This window comes from Lepidochelys olivacea (genome assembly GCF_965140295.1).
Source record: "Lepidochelys olivacea isolate rLepOli2 genome assembly, chromosome: 7".
Taxonomy (NCBI): Eukaryota; Metazoa; Chordata; order Testudines; family Cheloniidae; genus Lepidochelys; species Lepidochelys olivacea.
Genome location: NC_140417.1, coordinates 125,116,041 through 125,139,427, shown reverse-complemented (window position 1 = coordinate 125,139,427; position 23,387 = coordinate 125,116,041). Strand labels below are relative to the sequence as shown.

At 57.4% G+C, this 23,387-nt stretch overlaps 1 protein-coding gene across 3 annotated transcripts in view; it reads left to right on the top strand.

The window, feature by feature from the left end:
- Positions 1-5,961, top strand: part of ARHGAP19 (Rho GTPase activating protein 19) — a 58,586-nt gene extending 52,625 nt beyond the window's left edge. For all 3 annotated transcript variants that reach the window (XM_084635077.1, XM_084635076.1, XM_084635078.1), the window contains 2 exons: positions 778-852; positions 1,743-5,961. In XM_084635077.1, the coding sequence (XP_084491203.1) occupies positions 778-852; positions 1,743-1,799 (132 nt within the window). In that variant the 3' untranslated portion in view covers positions 1,800-5,961. The remainder of the gene's footprint in view (positions 1-777; positions 853-1,742) is intronic.
- Positions 5,962-23,387: the final 17,426 nt, after the last annotated feature.

Here is a 23,387-nt window from a genome sequence, read left to right as displayed (position 1 = left end):
TGGTGCTCTCTGAGGGACTGAGCTAAAGATTCATGTTAGGAGCACAGGACCTCCTGGCCATGGAGTCCAGTCCCTGATATCTCAGGGAAGTCCTGTCAGATTGTCCCCATCATTGACTTATCAAGCTCCAGGTTGTTTGCTCCACTGCTCCTACTGGGAGGCCACTCCAGATTGCTTCCCTGTGAGGATTAGAAACCACCTTCTCATTTCCAGCCTTAGCTCCCTTTGTTCTGGTGCCAGCAGTGTCCTTTAGCTGCAGCAGCTCTTCTCCCTCTCAGCTGTTTACCCCCAGGGTATTTATAGAAAGCAACTGATCCCCTCTCAGCCTGCACTGTGCTAGGCTGAATAAGCCACCGTCTTCCAGTCTCCTCTCAGAAGCTCGCTCTCCATTCCCCTGATCATCCTAGGAGCCCTTCTCTGCACTGTTCCAATTTGAATTCAGATTATTTTCATATTTACCTCCGGGCCAGCCCTGCATCTTTCCTCTCACTCCTTCAGTCCCAGGCCCAGGTCTGTTTGGTGGGTTAATCTAGACTAACCAGCAGTTTAAGGCAAAGGCAGTCTACTCCCTGCACAGGAGATCATTGTCCTTTGTGGGGTGTGGGTAACACCATGTCCTATGCCAGTCGAGGTGAATTTGGACTTGGGTAAGAGACTAACCATCTACTTAGCATGGTCTGCTTGCAAGGAAGATCTTGGAGTGCCAGTTTATCCCCCAACCTGTCTCTGCTCCCTCTGACCCTTCTGCTTCTGTCTCACCATTTAAACCGTGTCCAGTTACAGAGACCTCCTGAATCTCCAGCAAGTCATGGGACCCGAGCAAGGCTAAAATTGTCTGAGGGCAGGAAAGAGGTGAGAAATTCTGCACGCACAAGGTACCATACACACATGTTGATCTCACACCACTCCAGTACGGGTAAACCCCTGCAGCCCATTGCATTCTAAATTGCGGTCTGTGCCTGCCTTCATCTTGAATATGGGAACGAGGCCTGTAGGATGACAGATCCCAGCATGCAATGCTCCATTTCGGTTTAAGTTGCCTGGATCATTGTGTATTGGGAGCTACAGTGCCATTGGTCTTTCTCTCTGTATTAAAGAAGGGGGTTGCTGCAGTCTGCTGCGTGTGCTTGGCCCCTTTGGAAGTCAGGGCGGGAGTCTCATGCTGGGCTTCCATACCCAGAATGAGTGGGTAGGATGAAAATATTGACTAGGTGCAGCTGTCAGGCTGCTGGCGAGCAGAGGTGTGGCGCTTTGGAATGTGCTGGTTAAAGCCGTGGCCAGCTCTAGGGCACGGTTAAAAGCCCCCTGGGAAGGGAGTTCAGCCCAGCTCCCAGTGCTCAATGTCAGCCCCAGCCAGGCACTTCCCAGGACAGTGCTGTCAGAAAACACACGCTGTCTGAAACTTGCTGGGCTGGCAGCTGGTCTAAGAGGGAGGGACAGAGTGACACGCAGAAGCAGCATGGTGGTGGGAGAGCTGAGGTCTGCTAGGAGATGGGTGCTGGCTTGGCGGATGCTAGAGGAGGAGAAAGGAGGGTGACCAGTTACTGACCCTGTAGGGATTGTTCATACCTTGTGCCAGCTCGCAGGAGACGCTGAATAGCTGTGAGTCCTAGGGTCTTCCGCTCGCCTACCACTGGGGCTGCCCCGAGACCTCGGCTTGCGGGGAGAGAAACATGAGCCCTTCACACTCAGTTATACTCAGCCTTTCGGGCGTATTAACGGCTGTAATTCCTCTGGCCCAGGACTCCCGTAAACATCTGCAGGCCCTTGTGCCTTCCACCAAGGAGTCGTCCATCTGAGCAGCCAGGCACCAGCCCTTGTGTGCAGCAGAAGTCTGGACATGTAAGCTGTGATTAATGCCTGCTGCATCTCAAGCTGTGAGAGGACTTAGTGCCGCAGCCTCCGGCGATCCCTCTAATCCAGCTCACCAGTGCTTGGCTTGCAACGGGGCTTGCTGCAAGAACAATGAGGACGCTGACTTCTCTATGTTAATATGGGCAAACCACTATCTAACCAAGCACCTGCAGGGTGTGTCTGAGGAAGGGCTGGAGAGTCCGTTGGAAGAAGGCAGGAGCTTTGTATTCACTGGTTTTGTTCAGTGCTCCGGCTTCTCACTCTCTGAGCTTTTAACACGTTTGTCTTGTTTTCACGCCCTGCCTCCCATCAACAACCAGAGCGGTCAGCCGCATCCAGGCAGCTCACTGCCTTACTAGCTCTCGTGCAGTAGTCTCTCCGTGCGGGTGTCGATGGAGGTCAGAGGATGGCTGCAGCATCTCAAATCCCCAACCCCAGGGGTCACTTCTGCATTCCTGACAGGCTGCGTGCCTGGCTTGGCCATGGCAGCCCCATGGCAGCAGTATAAGGGGAATTGGGGGGTGACATCTTAATGTCAAATGGCAAAGAAGCAGATTCCAGAATAAACTCTCATCATCCTGATGTTAACAGAGCCCCTTAGCTACAGTCCCTGCTACTTAAAGGGTAGTCGGTAGAAAGCACCCAGTGAAACCAGCCCAGGGAACAGACTGTGTGGTCTTTAACTAAAGGTCAGACATAATTATAGAGGGAACCTTGAGGATACTTCAGAGTGCTTGTTTACGCAAGGGCTGTGTCTCCTACCGGGAGGTGCTGGAAGGCAGGTTTCTCTGCGTCTGGAGTGGATTGTGTTTCCATGTACCTGTCACCTCCCTGCACCCTGCTTCCTCTCCCATCACACTGATTGCCAAGCCGGGAAGGTCTGTCTCCTTTCTAATCAGCCGCTGAGTGCCTGGCACATCCAGCATTGCCGCAGCACCATGCTGGTCACCTCCCAGTTGTTTCCGTGGTCGAGGTGTCTGGAGGACAAGGAGGGGGTGGCTAATGGCTTTTCACAGTCTCTATCTAGGGGGTGCTGAGCCAGGCAGAATCTCTTGAATGGGAAAGGGGGTGGGAGGGGGAGGCAGACAGGTTGTCTGGAGCTAACATGGTGATGTGACCTCCCATCGCTCAGAAGCAGGTGTCCACGGCAGCCAGGCAGAGCCCTCGTGGGAGCAGTGCAGGGGCGAGGGTGTTGCTTGGTGGGTGCTGGAAGCTACCGGCAGCTTTCCAAGTGATGGCTGGAGATAGGTTTGCCAGGCCCAGTGCCCTGGGATATGTACCTCCCTCTGTCAGTGGTACCGAAGATTGGCCTGCGGACTGTGTATTGTAACCAATATGCTGATCACATACAGGGGACTGCAGGGACTGCAGACTACCTGAACAATCAGTTAGCAAGCTGTCACCTGAGGTGCGGGAGAAGACTGGATCTTGGCTCAGAGCTGCAGAAATGGGATGAAATCACCTAGACCCAGAATAAGCCCCCATTGCAGCTGGTCACCGGCAGCTGTCTGGTTCATTAAGCTGAAGTACTCTGCTAAGCCAATACCTCAGCCACATGTCTGTGTGAGCACTGTGGTGTATGGTGATACACAAGATCACCACTGTGAAGTAGAGGCTGAATCAGTAGGGGAGCCGGCTAAACCCTTCTGAGCCCTCCTAGATGGAGCAAGTAATCACTGAAATCCAATTACAATTGTCTCCTAAGCTGCAGGGGCCAGCAGGGTAGAGCTCCATCCATGGCAGATTCTCCATGTTTGAGGATTGGTGACAGCAGGTGTGAACAGAGACGGAGCAGTGAGGTGAGCCCAGCTCTAGGCAAGGGGCAGAGCTTTGCATGCAGGTCCCTGACCCAAGTTCTGCCCTGTTCGTCTAGTGTCAGAGAAGCAGCGTGGCCAGTGGGCAGGACACTGCTAGTGGACGTAGGGGACTGAGCTAGGATTCTGTTCCTGGTGCTGCCATGCAGCGGGCATGTGACTTGCCCAGGACACCCTGCACAGTGGCAGAGGTGGGTATGCCCAGACTCCCAGTCCCCCCTTTGGATCCCTAAATGCCACCAACAGAGAGTCAATTGGAGGTACTGGATTTGTGTGTTAGTTTAAAATAACTCCCCCCTCTAAGCCCCCCTTTAATGGAGCCGTGAGTCACTTTCTTCATAAAGGTTCCAAACTGCTTCACGTTCACAGACAGCTACGAGGAAAACTGGGTTTTTAGCTCCCCTTCAAATGCCCCCGAAGCGGTGCCACGCACGGGGCTCTGTCTGGCACACAGAGTGGAGCAGCATCTCCTTACCTGACTCAAGGACATGCTGTGTCTTTGTGTTGAGCCTCGTTTTCTAGCTAGGAGAGGTTTGTCTCTGTCCTTCCCAGCTGAACAGTATCAGCCCTGCATTCTGCATGGCTCACAAACCCCCCACCCTCTGGCTGCGGTTGGGTGTGGTGCCAAAGTGAGAGGGCTTGTAGGTCCCACGGGAAGGATGAGTCCCATGCCTGCCCTCATTTCTAATCAACAAGGTGCTCCTTGAATACTGTGGGTCCCAGATTGCTCCTCCATTGGCTCCTTCATGTTCTGGGACTCCATGGCCCGCCCCTCCCTGAGACAGCCGAGGTATGGCCTTGGGGCTCCTGAGAGTTTGGGCACTTGCCAGGTAACCCTTTGGGATCCCGATTGGCCTGGCTCAGTTCCACCAGGTCTGGAGCCAGGCTGGAGAGTCTGGAGCCCTGTCCTGGTCCTGTTCCAGTCTGCTTCTCTCTGCCTCAGCTAGCTTGGGCTGCTTGACATTGCTCTGGGGATCCAGGCTTGCCCCAGCCCTGCCTTTGGCTGCCTCTGTCCTTGCCACCACTAGTCGGAGGCTGTTGCATGTCCTGTCCCTTGATGTTATTTGGAATAGCTCAATCCCAGGAAGGTGTTTCTCGGCCGGGGAGAGTCCAGAGAGGCAGCCTGGACCAGGGAGTAAGGACCTGGCTTGTGTGTTCAGTGCAGCGTCCACCAGCACATAGACCCGGGGCTCGTATTGCTGCGAGGCAGTGCCAGGGTAAATGGGCCTGTACAGACCCCCCTCAGGAACCCTTTTGTAAATAGCCTGTATCGGATACGCTGTTGGGCAGACGGATAATGCAGCCTAGCAGCTGAAACGGCAGCCGACGAGCGAACAGTTATTGCGCCAAGCAAGCAGCATTGTGTGCGTGGGGAGCTGGAGCGAGCGCTAGGAGGTGCTGCTGGCAGGTGCAGCTCCCCCCAGAGAACGAGAGCAGCAGTGATGCTGGAAAGCCTGACAGCTTGCTAGGGCCTGTGAGGAGAGACGTGTGTGTGCACCTGGCCTGAATGGTGACCCTGGGACTGCACCGACCCGTTCAAACACTCCACGGTGCCAGAGACCGACTGAAAACCAGCGTGGTCCTTGTGCAGGGGGCAGCCCCTTCACTGGAGCCTGGTGCTACTCCAGTGCAGGTCGTTGGCCCTCCCCTCTACCCAGTGAGGGACAGGCCAGGTGCCCGGTTAGTGCTTCCCTCCAGCTTAGCAAGGCCAGCCTCTGCTCCTAGCCTCAGTCCTTGCGCAGGGGCATTGCCCGTCTCCTAGCTCCCCAGGGAAGGAGGGGCAATGTTCAGGCTCCTGATAGATCCCAGCCTGGCCTGGCTGTTAACTGGGTTTCTTGCTGTCCCCATTGCGGGGTTTCTGGATTCCACGGAAATACCGTCTGTTCTGCCAGGACTTTGTCCGTGGGGATTTCAGTGCAGGACACAAGGGATCACACCCCAGCTGGCAGCACCCTCCATCCTGTGCACTCTGTGGGCAGAGGGGACTCGTGGTGCGTCTCTGGACATTGCCAGCCCAGCTGCAGAGCCCACAGGAGCTGCAAGAAACCACTGGGTGCCAACTCATCACTTATGGCCACAGGGGCTGTAGTAGCTACAGAGCACCCCTAGCCTGGGCTGTGCCCGGTGCCCCATCTGCTAGGAGTGGCACTGCTGGCGACGTGGCCCTAGCGAGCCTGGCCCTGGAGCTGGGGCATTCAGTGTCGTTTTTAATCTTTGTCCTTATTTATATGTGCAATGTGTGATTGTCAGTCTTAACGGGGAGTTCCCATATTAAAGGCTTGTTAGCGCTCTACACTCAGTGGCTTATTCTCGGCTTCATTGGGTCACCTCCTGCTGTTTGATGAGGATTTGGGGGTTGGTTTGTTTGCTCTGGGGGGTGGGGGGATAGCTGTTGACCAAGCCAGTCCCTTCATCTGGTCTCAACAGCACCGATGGGTCAAGCAGCTGGGCATGGGCAACTCCGAGGAATGGCGGGGTGACTCGGGCAGCGGTGACCCTGCGGGATGGTGGAGGGGAGGAGGCACATCAGAATGGCCATACTGGGAGGGAGACCAAAGGTCCATCTAGCCCAGTGTCCTGTCTTCCGACAGTGGCCAGTGCCAGCTGCCCACAGGGACTGAACAGAACAGGGAATCATCTAGTGACCCATCCCCTGTCGTTCCCTCCCAGCTTCTGGCAAACAGAGGCTAGAGACACTGTGAAGCCACGCTCCTACCCATTCAGGCTCTTCAAAGGTTTCCTGCAAACGGCAGGGGTCCCCCACATGTGCTGTTCCTTCAGCTGGCCTCCGTAAGAGCCCCACCACTTTTAATCTGGGTGGATAAAAATCAGAGGTTTTAATTTAAATCTTTTTTTTTTAAATGTGTACGCTGCTCACTCTTTGCTTTCTGCCCATTTCATTGTCTTAAATAGCTGACGTGGATGATTTGTGCTTGTTTCCCTGATTAGTTTCCTGATTGTTAATAGAATTTTGGATTCTAGAGTCTTTTTTTCTGCCAAGAACCTTCACACTTAAAATGTTCCTCTGGGCTGTAAAAGATCAACCCAGGGCTTCATTAATGTCCTTGTTGTGAGAAGAGCTCAGACACAAACTGGATAAGCAGGCCGCCTGTGTACCATCTGCAACCAACATTCCCTTCCCATACAGTGAGCCTCCACCAGGCAAGAGCTGCAATGCTTTGCCCAGGCTGCCCTCCTCCACTGGGGCTGGCAGTCTGGAATCAGGGCTGCTGTGCTCCTAAGTCTGAAACGTCTATCCTCTGCTACCCAAAGATGGCTCCTAGGGGAACTGTTGGCCTGCGTGTTTAAAAGCAGGCCCCTGTGACTTTATTAGTGTACAGGAAATCAAACTCCCTTTGCAGTGTTAACTCTGACGCATTTTGGTTTCGAAGTGACACCGATTTTATGCAAGCCAAGAGAAGTTTTTAATAAAAATACAGATTTAGCCGCTGATGCTGCAAACACTTACACCCGTGCTTAGGCTTACGCAGACAAGCCGTGGCATTGAAGTCAGTGGGGCTAGGCGTGAGGAAAGTTACAGGAATTGCGGCCTTAATTTCCAATATTTTGGTTTTTGCCTGTAGTAGTTTTGTAAATTCAGATGAGATACCCAGCCCGGAGTTGTATGGGGGGAAAACCCACAGCATTTATCATTTACTTCATAATACATTGTAATCTAAATTTTCAACAGCACAAATTGTCAAATTAGTTTTACGAAACCTCAACCTCATTTAAATCAATTATTTAAATTGCCTTGAATCACTTCACTCTGGTTTCAATTTGACGTGTGATTTTCATTTAATCTTTTCTGTTGTCATGTGGTGTGCTGGGAGCTGTCAAACAGCTGCTATGTTGCACCCCAGCGCTGGCTGCATTGCGTGGATTGGAGACAGGATTCTATCTATAAAATCATTTTTACAGCGTAGCTTGCCTGGAACAAGTGATAATTTTGGCTGGGTAAATAAATGACACTTTTTTTTTCTCATCCCCTTGGTAATGGGCATTAGATTTTGTGCAGAGGCTGCTAAATTGTGTATGAAGATAGATGCAGACAGCTCTGGGCTGTGTTCCCATGGAATTCGGAGCCTCGTCTGGGAGCCGATGTCTGGCTGGCAGCTCGTCTGCGGGACCCCATCTCTGAGGCTGTGTCGGTCTCCATCCTGCTTTGATCCTCTTTCCTTTTGATCCTCTGGAGGGAGAAGATGTTCAGGGTTTCTGTGAGTTTGATTCCGGGGCTAATCCCTGTGAGGAGGCCAGATGGAAGCTGTGTCCAGCACTACGCTCTGCTGGTGCTGGGATCAGTGGTGGCCCTGCTCAGCAGGAACTTCACGGGGGCTGATTTTTAGTGCAAATGCCGACGGGGGAGCAGTGTGGGCTGAGACGCTCTGTTCCCTCCGTAGCCCGTGTCATGGAGTCCCCGGGCGATGCTCTGGAGCTGCTCCCTACGAAGCCAGGCAGGACTCTGGGGCAGTCGCCTTCCTGTGAGCAGCCTGTCTGCAGGATACACAGCTCACCCGGCTCCCACCTTCCTGGGTCTGACCTCGGAGCATTCAGCATCCTCTGCCCCTCTGTGCGCTTCCCACAGCGAGTCCGCCCAGGCGGGGTCCTGGGGAAGCCAGAGGGTCCTGCCCCCCAACTCCGCAGTCAGACGGGACTCTCAGCCAGCCAGTAAAACAGAAGGTTTATTAGACGACAGGAACATGGTCTAACACAGAGCTTGTAGGTGCAGAGAACAGGACCCCTAAGCTGGGTCCATTTTGTGGGGCAGTGAGCCAGACAACCCCGTCTACCCTTCACTCCATGTCCCGGCCAGCCCCAAACTGAAACTCTCTCCAGCCCCTCCTCCCCTGGGCTTTGTCCCTTTCCCAGGCCAGGAGGTCATGGGATTCCTTTGTTCTCCAACCCTTTAGCTCTCACCTTGCAGGGGGGAAGGGCCCAGGCCATCAGTTGCCAAGAAACAGGGTGTCGGCCATTCTCTGTGTCCAGATCCCTGCACATACCTGCCCTGTAGGGCTCTGCAATGATCATACACCCTTACCCCACCACCTAGATACTTAAGAACTGCATAGGGGAAACTGAGGCACCCCCACATTATTCAGAGGAAACATTATAACAGTCCCACTTTGTCACATCTCTCCCCCCTTTGAGATCGAACTGTGCGGGGTCACTTTAGCCAGTGACCTGGAGAAGTTCGAAGCCACCAACGTTCCCATGGATGCCCCAGCATCTCTCCCATTCCTTGGTAGGAGTTACACCAGGCCCTTCCAGTTTCATGCCCTCCTTTAGGTCGGGGGTGGTCAATAGCACTCGCAGGCCACATGTGGGAAGGTTTATGCGGCCCGTGCCCTTTAGCCACCCCAAAACCCCAGGGGGTCAAACTGGGATTGGATCTTCTCCCCAACAAGCTGGCCAAACACAGCCACTTGGTTAGAGGACTGTTTAACTTTCTTAACAGATTTCACTCCATCTGAGACCTTCTCAAAGCTATCCACGCTGGATCTTTCATCAGGAAAGTCAGTGGCTTCATTCACAACAGAAAATTTCTGGCTGTTAGGAACTGAAACTTTCTTGATTAAATCACTTTCACACCCTTCAGTTGCAGTAAACTGCTTGTAAAGACTCCATGAGGATTCCTTTCCCTAGGGCTTTTCTATGCAACAATTCACCCCTCACAGAAATTCTGCTCTTACCTTCTTTACATAGGGCTTGCGTAGGGCTTGCTCCAGAGGAACACCTTCCTGAGCAACAACAGACACTTTCTGGGTCTCCCTTACATCCAGAATTACCTCTGGCTCCTGTGGATTCCTACACAATCCCCTTTCAGGCAAACTGACAGATTTCCTAGATAAATTTCAGAGTAACAGCCGTGTTAGTCTGTATTCGCAAAAAGAAAAGGAGTACTTGTGGCACCTTAGAGACTAACCAATTTATTTGAGCATGAGCTTTCGTGAGCTACAGCTCACTTCATCGGATGCATACCGTGGAAAATACAGTGGGGAGATTTATATACACACAGAACATGAAAAAATGGGTGTTACCATGAGCCACTACCAGCAGGAGAGTGGGGCTGGGGGGGGGGGAGAAACACCTTTTGTAGTGATAATCAAGGTGGGCCATTTCCAGCAGTTAACAGGAATGTTGTCCGAGGAGCAGTGGGGGTGAGGGGGGGAAATAAACATGGGGAAATAGTATTACTTTGTGTAATGACTCATTCACTCCCAGTCTGAGAAGGTCTCAAATGGAGTGAAAGCTGTTAAGAAAGTTAAAGGTTTCAGAGAGGGGTGGGGGTGAGAAAACCTGGATTTGTGCTGGAAATGGCCCAACTTGATGATCACTTTAGATAAGCTATTACCAGCAGGAGAGTGGGGTGGGAGGGGGTATTGGTTCATGGTCTCTGTGTATATAATGTCTTCTGCAGTTTCCACAGTATGCATCCGATGAAGTGAGCTGTAGCTCACAAAAGCTCATGCTCAAATAAATGGGTTAGTCTCTAAGGTGCCACAAGTCCTCCTTTTCTTTCTGCGAATACAGACTAACACGGCTGTTACTCTGAAACCTTTAACTTAAACGGTCTGTGGCAGGCAGGACGAAGAGCAGTTTCCATCTGCAATTACTTCAGTCGGAAATCTCGCTCCTTTTTCGTCCTGGGGCAGGAAGCTCTGCAGATTTGGCACTTGTCTGTTTGGGGCGCTTCCCCCAGGCACTTCAGAATGAGTCGTGGGGGTCGCTCATTGGCATAGGCTTGCTGGGTTTGAACCCCTGGGCTCGCAGCACGTCCTGGAGCCCAAGGGGGAAGGTTTAGGGATTGGAGAAAAATACCCCACTCCCCAACCTTATCTATCACTATATACACATCCACCAATGTGATATATGCCATCATGTGCCAGCAATGCCCCTCTGCCATGTACATTGGTCAAACTGGACAGTCTCTACGTAAAAGAATAAATGGACACAAATCAGATGTCAAGAATTATAACATTCATAAACCAGTCGGAGAACACTTCAATCTCTCTGGTCACGCAATCACAGACATGAAGGTCGCTATCTTAAAACAAAAAAACTTCAAATCCAGACTCCAGCGAGAAACTGCTGAATTGGAATTCATTTGCAAATTGGATACTATTAATTTAGGCTTAAATAGAGACTTGGAGTGGCTAAGTCATTATGCAAGGTAGCCTGTCTCCTCTTGTTTTTTCCTACCCCCCCCCCCAGATGTTCTGGTTTAACTTGGATTTTAACTTGAAGAGTGGTCAGTTTGGATGAGCTATTACCAGCAGGAGAGTGAGTTTGTGTGTGTATGGGGGTGGGGGGGATGTGAGAACCTGGATTTATGCAGGAAATAGCCCAGCTTGATTGTCATGCACATTGTGTAAAGAGTTGTCACTTTGGATGGGCTATCACCAGCAGGAGAGTGAATTTGTGTGGGGGGGTGGAGGGTGAGAAAACCTGGATTTGTGCTGGAAATCACTTTAGATAAGCTATTACCAGCAGGACAGTGGGGTGGGAGGAGGTATTGTTTCATATTCTCTGTGTATATATAAAGCCTGCTGCAGTTTCCACGATATGCATCTGATGAAGTGAGCTGTAGCTCACGAAAGCTCATGCTCTAATAAATTGGTTAGTCTCTAAGGTGCCACAAGTCCTCCTTTTCTATATACACTTAATCCACTGAGAACTAAACTACAACGATCAGCAAGTACGCTAAGGGAAGCACTTGCTAGGCAAGCGACCGCAGTTCCAATGACGGTCCCTGGCGGTAAGAAGGACCTGAGGAGACGCCGGGCCGGAAGGGGCATATTCAGTGCCATGAAGGCGCCACTTCAGAGGGCTCCACAGCCGACCGACGGGAGCTGAGAAGGGAAAACTTTCCGACGGCCGTGCACAGCTCATTGGAATCGACAGGAGCAATTCCTCGAAGAACTCCACCTTCCCTCCCTGCAGCCGCAACTCCAAACACGGCAACCAGCCCCAGAAAGGGAACTTAACGCCGGGACACATGGAGGGAGGCTGACTCCTGTGATGAGCCAGGCCAGACAGGAACAAGCTGCTCCCAGAGGGGGCAGGAACGGTGGGTTTTAATTCTTCCCTTTTCATGAGGGAGGATATTAGTGGGATAGGCCCAGCACCACCCTCTGTAAATTACTTTGTAACTGGATCAGGTGTGTTCCCCCGCACTCCCGCCATGCGCACCCTGCTGGGACTGGCTGGGCTTTGTGGGGCTATGGGGCAGTACAAGCAGTGTCTTTGCTGTTAACTGAAAGCCCTGGGAGAAGCAGAATGACACACACTCTCCCTGGACATCTGGCAGTGGGAGGTTTGAAAACGCCACTCACACAGTCAGCTCCCGGGACACCGTGTGAATTAGGACGGGGAAAGTCCTTTGCAAGTTGCTCCATGATTCAGATGCACCCGGCTGGGGCTGTGCCAGCCCTCAGGCTGCCAGGCAGCTTCCTCCTCCCCCAGCAAGGCACAGACCAGTCTCAACACTGGAGGGAGACAGTCCCAAGCCATGGAAGAGAAAGATGAGAAGGTGCAGATGGGGCTGGGAGGGTGGGCAAGGGGACAGGAAATTAACCAGCTGGAGGCCAGAACTCTGTAGCTTAATTACAAGCCTGCTCCTGCTCCCATTGAAGCCAGTGCCAAAGCTAACAGTGGGTCAGGCCCAGCCAGCTGCAGCTCAGCCTACTGCCAAGCAATGAGGGACTCCGAGTCCCCTTGGCCCTCCCCAGCATGGCCCTGGGCCCCCAGGTGGGGGGGAGAGACCTGAGCACTCCAGGTAGGCCCAATGGCTGAGCATCTGGGAGGAGGAAGCACTGACTGGCTGGCTGTGATGAAGCGGGACTGTTCTTAATGTTTCCTCTGAATATTGTGGGGGTGCCTCAGTTTCCCCAGGGCCGTTCTTAAGTATCTAGGGGGTGGGGTAAGGGTGTATGATAATTGCAGAGCCCTAGAGGGCAGGTGTGTGCAGGGGTCTGGACACAGAGAATGGCTGACACCCTGTTTCCTGGCCACTGATGGCCTGGTCCTTCCCCCCTGCAAGGTGAGAGCTAAAGGGCTGGAGAACAAAGGAATCCGGTGACCTCCTGGCCCGGGAAAGGAACAAAGCCCAGAGGAGGAGGGGCTGGAGGGAGTTTCAGTTTGGGGCTGGCTGTGGACATGGAGTGAAGTGCAGACGTGGTTGTCTGGCTCACAGCCCCCCAAAATGGACCCAGCTGAGGGGTCCCGTTCTCTGCACCTGCAAGCTCTGTTTTAGACCATGTTCCTGTCGTCTAATAAACCTTCTGTTTTACTGGCTGGCTGAGAGTCACGTCTGACTGCGGAGTTGGGGGGCAGGACCCTCTGGCTTCCCCAGGACCCTGCCTGAGCGGACTCGCTGGGGGGAAGCACATGGAGGGGCAGAGGATGCTGGATGCTCCGAGGTCAGACCCAGGAAGGTGGAAGCCGGGTGAGCTGTGTGTCCTGCAGACAGGCTGCTCACAGGAAGGAGACTGCCCCAGAGTCCTGACTGGCTCCATGGGGAGCAGTTCCAGAGCATCGGCCGGGGACTCCGTGACAGGCACCACAGCCCCCGGCGGTCAGGGATAAGCCTCCGGCACTGCCTAGGGGCAAGCCGGCCATGCTGAGGAGATCACCATCGCCAGTCCAGCACCGTTTGCCCCGGCGCTGCTGCCGATCACTGTTGCCAAGACACCGTTCTCCAGCACCAGGTCCCAGGCATGGCTCCCGGCACCGCGAGAGGAGCGGCACCAGACCCTTGGCACTGATCACTGGCACTGGATTCCCAGCACTATTAATACCCCTCAGCGCCACTGTGGCCATCACGGTCGAGATCGGTCTCGTCCGACTCCAATGGAGACTCCTCTTCCCGCCGCAGCAGGTTTTCCACAGGGTTACGGTGCAACTCCGGCTTCACCCGGCCTTTCTTCCTCAGGTTGTGTCACGTTTCCCTACTAGCCAAGACATTTTCCTCCCTGTTTTTTATGCTAAGCCTCGTGCCAGTAGCCGTGAGCAGAAGCGGCGCTCCCTGGATGTTCAACGAGCACGAGCCTTCTACATGGAGAGCACTAGGCCATTCAGGAAGTCGAACCAGCTGTTCGTAGCCATGGCAGACCTGGTGAAAGGCCTCCCAGTCTCATCTCAAAGAATGGCTTCCTGGATCCCGTCCTGCATCCACACGTGCTCCAAGCTGGCCAAGGTCCCAGCCCCGGCTCATACGGCACACTCCGCGAGCGCCCAGGCCTCAGTGATGTTCCTGGCCCAGGCCCGATACAAGAAATCTGCAGGGCAGCGACTTGGCCCTCGGTGCATACCTTCACCTCTCACTATGCCATCGTCCGGCACGCCAGAGACGACGCGGCTTTCGGCAGAGCGGAGCTGCAGTCAGTGATTCCATAACTCCCACCCCATTGCCTGGGTGGGGCTTGGGAGTCACCTAATTGGAATGGATATGAGCAATCACTCGAAGAAGAAAGAACAGTTCCTCCCCTCTCCTAACTCTTGTTCTTCGAGGTGTGTGGCTCACTCCGTTCCAAACCCACCCCCCTTCCCCTCTGTCGGAGCAGCCGGCAAGCAGGGACTGAGGGGCTGGGTCGGCAGGGGCCAGCGCCATGAAGGTGCCACTCCAGAGGGCTCCACAGCCGACCCCACGGGAGCTGCTGGGGGAAACTTTCCGAACAGGGGGCACGTGGCGCATACAGCTCATTGGGCTGGACGTGAGCAACACGTCTTGTGCGTAACCGTCTTCTACTGTCACACTGAATCGGGCTGGGGGTGTGATTGTACGTGTGTACGCGTGTGTGACAGAGAGAGCGAGACCCCACGCGCTTCCCTATGGGGCTGAGCCTGATGTCTTGCCAAACCCAAAATTCAGAGCCGGTTCTTCGCCCTACCCCAGGGGAGGGAGCGGCCAGGGGCTCTCCTCTGGAGGGTATCTACAGACAATCCATCTGCTCAGGGCTGGACCACACCACTCCATCACACACTGCAGAGACCGCCTTTCTAGTGCGGAACCACCGGGGGGAGCTAGAGCAGAGCAAACGAGCCCCCCGGGCCCCGAGGGACAGTCACATGTGGGGCAGGCTGGGGGGATGCGAGGGGCAGGGGCTCAGGGCCTAGCCGCTCGCTCTGACCTGGGTTTAGTGTCTGGGGTCCCTGCAGGGCAAGGAGGGAGGGAGTCTGGGCTGTGAATAAAACAGAAACACAGAGAGCAAGCGGAGGCGAGGACCGCAGCTTCCCTCCCCACTGGGGCAGTGCGGGTGGGCGAGGATCGCTGCCCTCGGGGGCAGAGCAGGCAGAGTCCCTTTAGCCCCCCCTTGCAGTAAAGCGGCCTGGCGATTCCCCCCAGATGGCCTGCTGCTCCCAGCGGGGAGAGCAGGCTGCATCCTGGATCCTCCCTGCCCTTAGCAAAGGGCTCCAGGGGCCTGGCTTAGCCGGGCCCCTCTCTGACTCGCCCCTGTGCCGGGGACTCTGGGCTAATGTAGGACCAGCCTGAGGGGTGGGGGCCATGGCAGGACCTTTTGGACAAAGGGGCTGGGGAAAATCCCAATACTTCGCTTGTCTCTGGCGCTCCCCGGCTCAGAGCCCGGCTGGCATGAACCTCACGCTCCGCCCAAGTCCACAGGGCTTGGCTGATTTCCAGCAGCCGAGGGTCGGGCCCATTCCCCCTGGATCTCGCAGGGCTTCGCAAAGGCAGCTGAGCAGCACTGCGACGAGTGGGACTCGCGAAAGAGGGTCAGGTTCCAGGAGGGGGACTCAGTTCAGAAACCCCTGGAGCTCACAAGTACACTGGGCCAGGCTGCTGCTGGACGAACAGGCCCCTGCATGTAACCCTGGCTTCTCTGCATGATCGGCAAAGACCTCTGACCTGACAGTTCCTGATGCCCCCAGCCACTACAGCAGCGCTTCCCGGGACCCTGGCTCTGCCTGGAGCCGGCCGACCTGGATACAGGCCGGTTTGCTCCGTAGCGCAGCGTGCCGGGAGCCTTTTGCCTGGAGGCTAGCTTGGCTTAACGACCGAGCCATGTGGCATCTCTGGGCAAGGGCCCCAGGGGATGGACGCTGCCCCCTGGTCTGAGTGGATGCACGAGGTTGTTAGGAGCTGCATTGAGGTCCCAGGCAAAGACACCGTTGCAGGGCAGTAAGACACAGGCTCGTGGCTGGCTGGGCCGTAGCAGGTTGCAGAGCGGGACGTAGGCAGTCAGGCCTATTGGTCAGAGCAGGACACAGGCACTGGAGCCGGGGGTCGGCGAGGGATCCAGTCAGGACTCGGTGGGTTGGAGGCGGTGTCCGTAGGCAGGGGTGGGGCGTAGGAGCAGGGATCTGAACAAGGCAGGGCTCAGGAGTCAGGCAGGAACGCAGGGTCTAATGTAGCAGCTGGCCAAGGATTCACATGGTTGTCAAGACAACTTCCTGTGCCTCCTTCTGGCTTAAATAGTGAGCCGTGGCCAGACATCCCCTCCCATCGGGAGCTTTCTGGGCGGTTCCATGGGTCCCCCAGCCCACACGCCCTGCTGGTATCAGTGAGCTGCTGGGTGGAGACCTAGGGTCCCTCGCACAGTGTCCCACTGCGAGCTGGGAAATCTTGACCCTTGCCCTGCCGGACCGTCCATGGCTGACAGCAGCCGCTCCGTGCTGCAGGCCCTGCTGGCTCCAGGCTGGGCGCTTCGCTCCCAGTTCACCCGCCCCATAGCATTGCCCTGGCTCCCGCCCTGCTCACCGTTCCTGCCTCCTGCACAGACACAGGCTGGCGTTGTCAGTGCCCACTGCCCGTGAGGTGCGGAGCCCAGCTCCCGCGGGCCCTGCAGTTCCTCCGCCTGGACCCCCCAGATTGGCCGGGGCCAGATCTCTCTTCAACGGCCAGCAGCTCTGACCCTGGGCGATGCAGACGCCTGCAGAGCTCCCGCCCTGGGCTCCCGGCGGCAGGGCCTGACCCAGGCTAGCAGGGTTCAGTGCAGCAGCCTGCCAGTGCCTGGCTCCCCTCCACGGGATCTCTGGGGACAAGGGGAGCAAGGTTCATCGGTGACGCCACCTCAGCTGCTGCCAAAGGACCCCAAGGCCGCTGCAGCCACCAAGGGTGGGCAGCTCCGTGCCAGCAGGCTCAGCCAGCGAGCAGATCCTCCCATGTGATGGGGCCGCTGCCTGGTCCCCGGGGCTGTACAAGGAGCCCAGGTGTCAGAGACCTTTGTCAGCTCCTGCCTGGGAGGACCCTGGGCCAGGCTGCTGCCGAAAGGGCAGCTCCTGTCCACCCCCCGTTGTGACCCCCCTTCTGCACAGCTGGTGCCCTGTTGGGTTGGTTGCAGGAGCCTCAGCCCCTGGGCACTGCAGCCCACAGCTGCCCCCACAAGCAAAGAGCCCTCGGCCCTGGTCCAGGTCTGATTGGCCGATGACTGCCGCGTCCCTAAAGCTCCCCCAGTGTCCGCAGGGTGCTGGGTTTCTGCTGTCTCCCTCCCGAGGGACCTGCAGCACTGCTGGGCAGAGCTTGCTGCATGCCCAGCGTGGGGCTCGCTCTGCAGAGCCCTGGGAACTCGGGACCCGGCGCGAGCGGCCGTTACGGGACGGGAGGCGATGAGCAGCATCGGTACCCACGTGAGAACGCCATACTGCTGGCGACTGGGCATGGAACTGGGCGCCCCCAGAGCGAAGCCGTGCTTGGCCAGCGTCCCCAGCTTGAGCTGGAGGCTTCGTGCCCCGGGCTAGGGCTGTAGCAGTTGGCTGCTTTGTGGATCGAGCAGCGCAGCACATGCTGGCCGGCGGGTTCCCTCAGCCCCAGGGCTTCCAGACCTTCCCGTGGGAACAGGGCTTGGCTGGCTTCCCAGAGCTCCTGCCCTTTGGGGACCCCACGGGGCTGGGAAACTGCCTTTGGCCCACACTGGGACTCCACCTCTGGCTCTGTCACGTTGTGGGGGTTCAGAGCAGGGAAGGGTTGGGCCACCGCCTGCCCTGTTGCCCTGGGTGCCTAAGATGCCCTGCGACTGAGGCTCACAGCCTGGACCCCAGCAGACAAGGGCCCTGGTTCTGCATGGGCCTCTATGCGACGGGCAGCCTGTGGCCAGGGCCCAGCCTGCTCCCCCTTGCTTGGGACCATGAGCTGGGAGGGACAAATCAGCCACGCGTTGCCGCTGGTGCTCTCCTTGTTACTCAGCTGCGGGGGCATTTCTGGGGTTCCCTCAGGCACCGGGGACCCCTTGGCTGCTCTCCTCGTTTGGCGTTGGCCAGATCCAGCCCTGTCAGGGAGCGACGGGGCTCCCCCTCCCCCCAGGACACAGCATTACCACCAGGGCACCCTCCCTGCTTCGGGTTTGCCCCGTGGCTCCCATCCCTCGCTCTGGGTGTGGGAAGCCCTTCCCAGGACGGAGCAGACACATGGGGCTGGCTCCTGGTGCTTCTACAGGCACCCAGGAAATGAAGGGCCTGGATTCCTGTGACGGCCACTGGCGAGGAGGAAGGGGAGCCGGGCTGGCTGGCTCGGCCAGAGCCAGTGCTGAACCAGGGGCGAGCACATGGGAACCCCCTTCAGGGATTGGAGCCACGGTGGAGGCTGAGCTGCCAGCTCCTGGCCAAACGGCATCCAGGAGGAGCCCATGATGGTGACCGAGGGGTGCCCAGGGCAGGGCTGACAGGGAGAAATTTCCAGCAAACTCTTGAAAACACGCAAGGAACATTTCCGTTAAATTTCACTAAACTTAAAAATGCCCCCATGGCCTCCAGGCCAGCAACTGGGCAGGGCCGACCAGGCTGGGGCATTGGAGGGAGGGACCTGGGCCCGGACCCGGACCCAGCCCCATGAAGCACCTGCTTTTGTAACATCAGAGCCTGCCACTGCTGTGCGAGAGGAAATTGTCCCCCTCACCACTGCCCCGGGAGACGGAGATCTGCTGCGATCCCTTGCAGACTGTCCCTGGCGAGCGGCTCGGGGCAGGAGGCCGGGATGCTGGCTGGACCCGTCAGCAGGGCCGGGTTCCGGGTGGAGGGACTGTGACAGTCTCCTGGGGCTGCCGGGCCCTGGTCTTGCCTTCCCCAATGCCAGTCGAAAGTGCACGACCTGTCACTTTGGGGTAAGTGCAGAGTAAGCACACCTGGCACATGATTTATCGGTTCCCTCCCAGCGTGGGACCAGCCTCCAGCGATCAATAAATATGGAGCAAAGACGGGCTCATCCGTATCCGGTGCCTCGTCATGAACAAAGCCAGGGCAGCCCCACTGTGTCCCTGGGCCGAGCGGCGCCTGGTTCACGTGAGATGGTTCCCAGCTCAGGGACGCTGGTGCAAAGGGGAATCGAAAGGGGGCTATAGGGGGCTGCTGGGAACAGGCTCCCAGACAAGCTGCTTTCAAAGCGGAGTGGAACGTGTCTGCTCGTCCCAGGGCCCGGGTCATCAGCAGAACCCGCCGGGCGGCATGGGGTCACTGCAGAGAGGCTGCGGTTTATGGCACCGCGGAGAAATGCATCGGCTGTGCTCGCCAGCAGCAAATGGAGCGTTAGTCTATTAAACGGTCAATTATCCTTCCAACACGTCTTCAGTGAAGAGGGCTAATGCATGGCTGCGGGCAGCGTGTGGGTGGGCGGGCACAAGCAGCCGGGGCCCGTTGGAGCGAGAGCCCACGCTCCAGCAACAACAGCCTTTCCATGGGTGCGTTGCACCAAAACTGCCTCCTGACGTGGTTTATTTCACCCACCTTGTGCCGGGTGAAACAGCTCCCGGGAAGCCTGCATGCTGGGGTGGACTCTGCCCATCCAGCTGGGGATGCTTGGAGCCAAACTTTCACGGGCGGGCTAGAGCCACCACTGCAAACCAGAGAACAGAGAGCATGGGCACTCACCCAGGGCACAGCCTTCATCCTGCCCCGTGACAGACCCTGCCAAGGAGCCGAGCCTGGCCAGCTAGTCTCCTGACGTGTTCTGGAGCTTGGCGACGCGCGCACCCCTGGTCCCTGCTGAGAAACATCGTGTCTGTCGGAGGGAAGGCGAGCGGAGGGGGCAGGACTCCCTGGGATCCTCTGGATGAACCACGCTACACAGGCTAGGCTGCAGCCCCGAGCCGGCAGCTGAGCACAGTGCCCAGCCGTGCTGCCAGGCGCCGGTGGTAGGCGTATTTCTGAGACTCGTGTGCTCCGAGGCCACAGCAACGAGCACTGTGGCAGCCCTGGACATAAACGACCCATGGCCCCGGGGCTTGGAGCGCGGAGCAGGGCAAAGCCCAGCCCGTGGGGCAGGACCAGTGCTACCTGCACCTTGCTGCTGGACCAGCAGTGCCTGGCCTGCCCGGCGTCGGAGCCTGCCAGGGATGCACTGAAGAGGGGCTCTGGGCCTGGGCCTGGCCCGTGCCTTGCTTTTGCCATGGTTAGATGGGCCAGTTGGGGGGGACTTTGAACCTGGGGCGCCCGGGAAATGCAGCTGCCTTCTGTGCCGGCCCCTCCCTTGGTGCCCAGGGAGCTGGTGGGGAGCGGCGCTCGGCTCTCCGTGCTGCGGCTACCGAGCGTGACTCGCAGCCAGGGAGTTTGCTTTGAAGATTTGCCGGCTCTGAGGCGAGCGTGGTTGGCACACGCCTCTGGGTAGCTGCAGGCTACAGCTGGTTAGTGCTGGCAGCTGGCGCCTGAAACACCCCCCCAGCAGCACGGGTTCAGCCAGCTTCTGCCATCATGGAGCCTCGTCTGGCCTGCGAGGGGAGCTCGCCCTGGGGCCCGTTCCTTTCTCCACAGAGACCCCCAAGCAGGCCCCTTAACGCCTGCGGTGGGGCGGGTTCTGGGGGGTGGACGCCTGTCGTGGGACCTGGTGGTGACCCTCGGCCCAGCTCACACGGGGAGGCTGAGCAAGTGGCCCGTCCTGGGGGGACCTTTGACTCCAAACACCATGAGCCAGCCCCTGGGGGGGCTCTCGAACCCCTCCTCCATGCCCTGGCCCAGCCAGCCCCCAGGAGGCGCTCCGTGCACAGGGCTCGGAGTGTGCGTTTCGGGGGTGGACTGGGCCGTTTCATTGCAATGTCCTGCATGCCAGTGTCCATGAGCTCTGTGCCCTCCCTTCGCTGGCTGATGTACCCACTGCTGCCGGGTGGGCTGCGGAGACACCCCGAGAGCCACACGCTGCTGCTGAGGTTAACCAGAGGGAGGACATGCCCCAGGAAGTCTGATCCCCCCCTTCCCTCACTCAGCCCCTCCCGCCGGGATGTCACAGGGCTGTCAGTCCCTTGTGTGGGCTGGGCCTCACAGCTCTGACTAGGCCCTGGCCAAGCTCCCCGGGATCGGAAGAGCAGGGAGTGGGATGCAGAGTTGCACAGAGACGTGTGGGCAGGGCAGAGGAGAGGAGCTTGGGGCAGGCGCTCTCAGCCGACCACAGGATCTGGGCTGGGTGCAGGGATCACTGGCCAAGGGTCCCGGCCTGTGGTCTGTGCTGGCCTTGCACTCGATGCCTGTAAGGACTCCAGGGCCGAGGGTCCTTCGGGCAGTTCCAGGGGCGCGTGCAGCTGGAGGGATGGGTCCCACACTCTCGCCCCCTCACGGTGCCTTTGCGAGTTTTCTGGCCTCTTTCCTCGCAGCTGCTGGTGAGATGTGTCCAGGGGACCCCGGAGCAGGGGCAGGCTAGAGGCTGCACGTGGTGCATCCTCCCAGCCCAGGAAGATGAATGTGGTGGGAGGGGGTAGCTCGGTGCTGAGATTGGCCCCTGTGAGACCTGCTATGATCCCAGGGCTGGGAGCGGGGGCCTCCTGGGTTCCAGTCCCAGCACTGCGACCAATTCCCTTTCGGGGCCTGTGACTGCTGCCTGCTTTGAGACCCCAGGGCTAATTCCAGGGTGCTGAGCACCCGAAGCTCCCCTAACAGCAGGAAGCCTTGGACCTCCAAGAGCCAGGCCCTGGGGCCTGAAGCTGAGCACCCAGAATCAGAGCCCACTTGTGAAGATCTAGGTCTAGCTCTTCCTGCCTCAGTTTCTCCATTTGTGACACAGGATCAGTGCCCTGCTTCTCCCCAGCCGGGGCCATGCGGACTGGCTGCCTGGGGTGGGTCCTAGAACCCCCCAGGCTGTCGCTTTCCAATGCACAATGGCCAGGTCTCTCCTAGGAACACGGAGGCCTTGCTCTCCCATGCTCTGCTCTTTGCTGCATTGAGGCTGGATGCTGGAACCATGACACAGCATGAGCATGGCTGCGGGGCAGGCTGAGAGCACTGAGCTGGCTTTGCCATGTGTCACGGAGTCCCTGGGCGATGCTCTGAAACTGCTCCCCATGCAGCCAGTCAGGACTCTGGGGAAGTCTCTTCTCTGTGAGCAGCCTGTCTGCAGGACACACAACTCACACAGCTTCCACCTTCCTGGGTCTGACCTCTGAGCATTCAGCATCCTCTGCCCCTCCGTGCGCTTCCCACAGCGAGTCCGCCCAGGCAGGGTCCTGGGGGGGGGGGGGGGCAGAGGGTCCTGCCCCCCAACTTCGCAGTCAGACGTGACTCTCAGCCAGCCAGTAAAACAGAAGGTTTATTAGACGACAGGAACATGGTCTAACACAGAGATTGTAGGTGCAGAGAAAAGGACCCCTCAGCTGCGTCCATTTTGGGGAGCAGTGAGCCAGACAACCACGTCTGCCCTTCACTCCATGTCCCAGCCAGCCCCCAACTGAAACTCCCTCCAGCCCCTCCTCCCCTGGGCTTTGTCCCTTTCCCGGGCCAGGAGGTCACCGGATTCCTTTGTTCTCCAACCCTTTAGCTCTCACCTCGCAGGGGGGAAGGGCCAGGCCATCAGTTGCCAGGAAACAGGGTGTCGGCCATCCTCTGTGTCCAGACCCCTGCACACACCTGCCCTCTAGGGCTCTGCAATGATCATACACCCTTATCCCACCCCCTAGATACTGCCATGGGGAAACTGAGGCACCCCCACACTATTCAGAGAAAACATTAAGAACAGTCCCACTTCGTCACACCATGTAGCCGTGGCCCAGTCTCTGCTCTCTGTGCCTCAGTTCCCCCCGTGCAGTGGGGAGAGAGACGCTTACGTCCCCTGGGGAGATGCTCCAGGAAGAGCGAGGCAGGAGAACACCGAGTCCGCCAGCTGCCCCGTGCAGCAGGGAGAGGCTCCCGTCTGGTTCACCAGGTGAGTTGAGAGAACGGCTGCAGGAGAGTCACCGTGGAGGAAGGGCTTGGGTCAGGAGGCCTCTGGGAAGAGCTGCCCCTGGTCACATTCCCCCACCGGCAGCTGCCTCCGCCGCTACCTGGGCAAGATTTGCTGCAGCGCCAACACCCCGAGCTGCCTGCGCGACTCCATATCGGCCCATCCAGGGCTCAAGGACCCTTCTCATGAGCAGCTCCTCGTGCAGGAGGTGCACTCGCTTCTTTCGCTGGGGCCAGTAGAACAGGTTCCTCAGGAGCAGAAGGGCAAGGGTTTCTATTCCCAGTATTTCCTAATGGCGAAAGCCAAGGGCAGGCTCAGGCCCATCCTAGGTCTGGGAGAACTCAACAAGTTCATGAAGAAGCTCAAGTTCCGCATGGTCTCTCTGGCCTCCATCATCCCTTCACTGGATCCAGGGGACGGGGACGGCGCCCTCGACTTGAAGGACGCCTGCTTTCACATCGCAATAACTCTGTGCCACAGAAAATACCTCAGGTTTGTGGTGAGCAACACCCACTGCCAGTTCGCAAGTCCCCCCATTCAGCCTGTCAGGGGCACCTCGTGTCTTTACCAAGTGCCTGGCGGTCGTGGCCGCGTGCCTGTGTGGGCAGGAGGTACAGGAGTTCCCGCAGCTC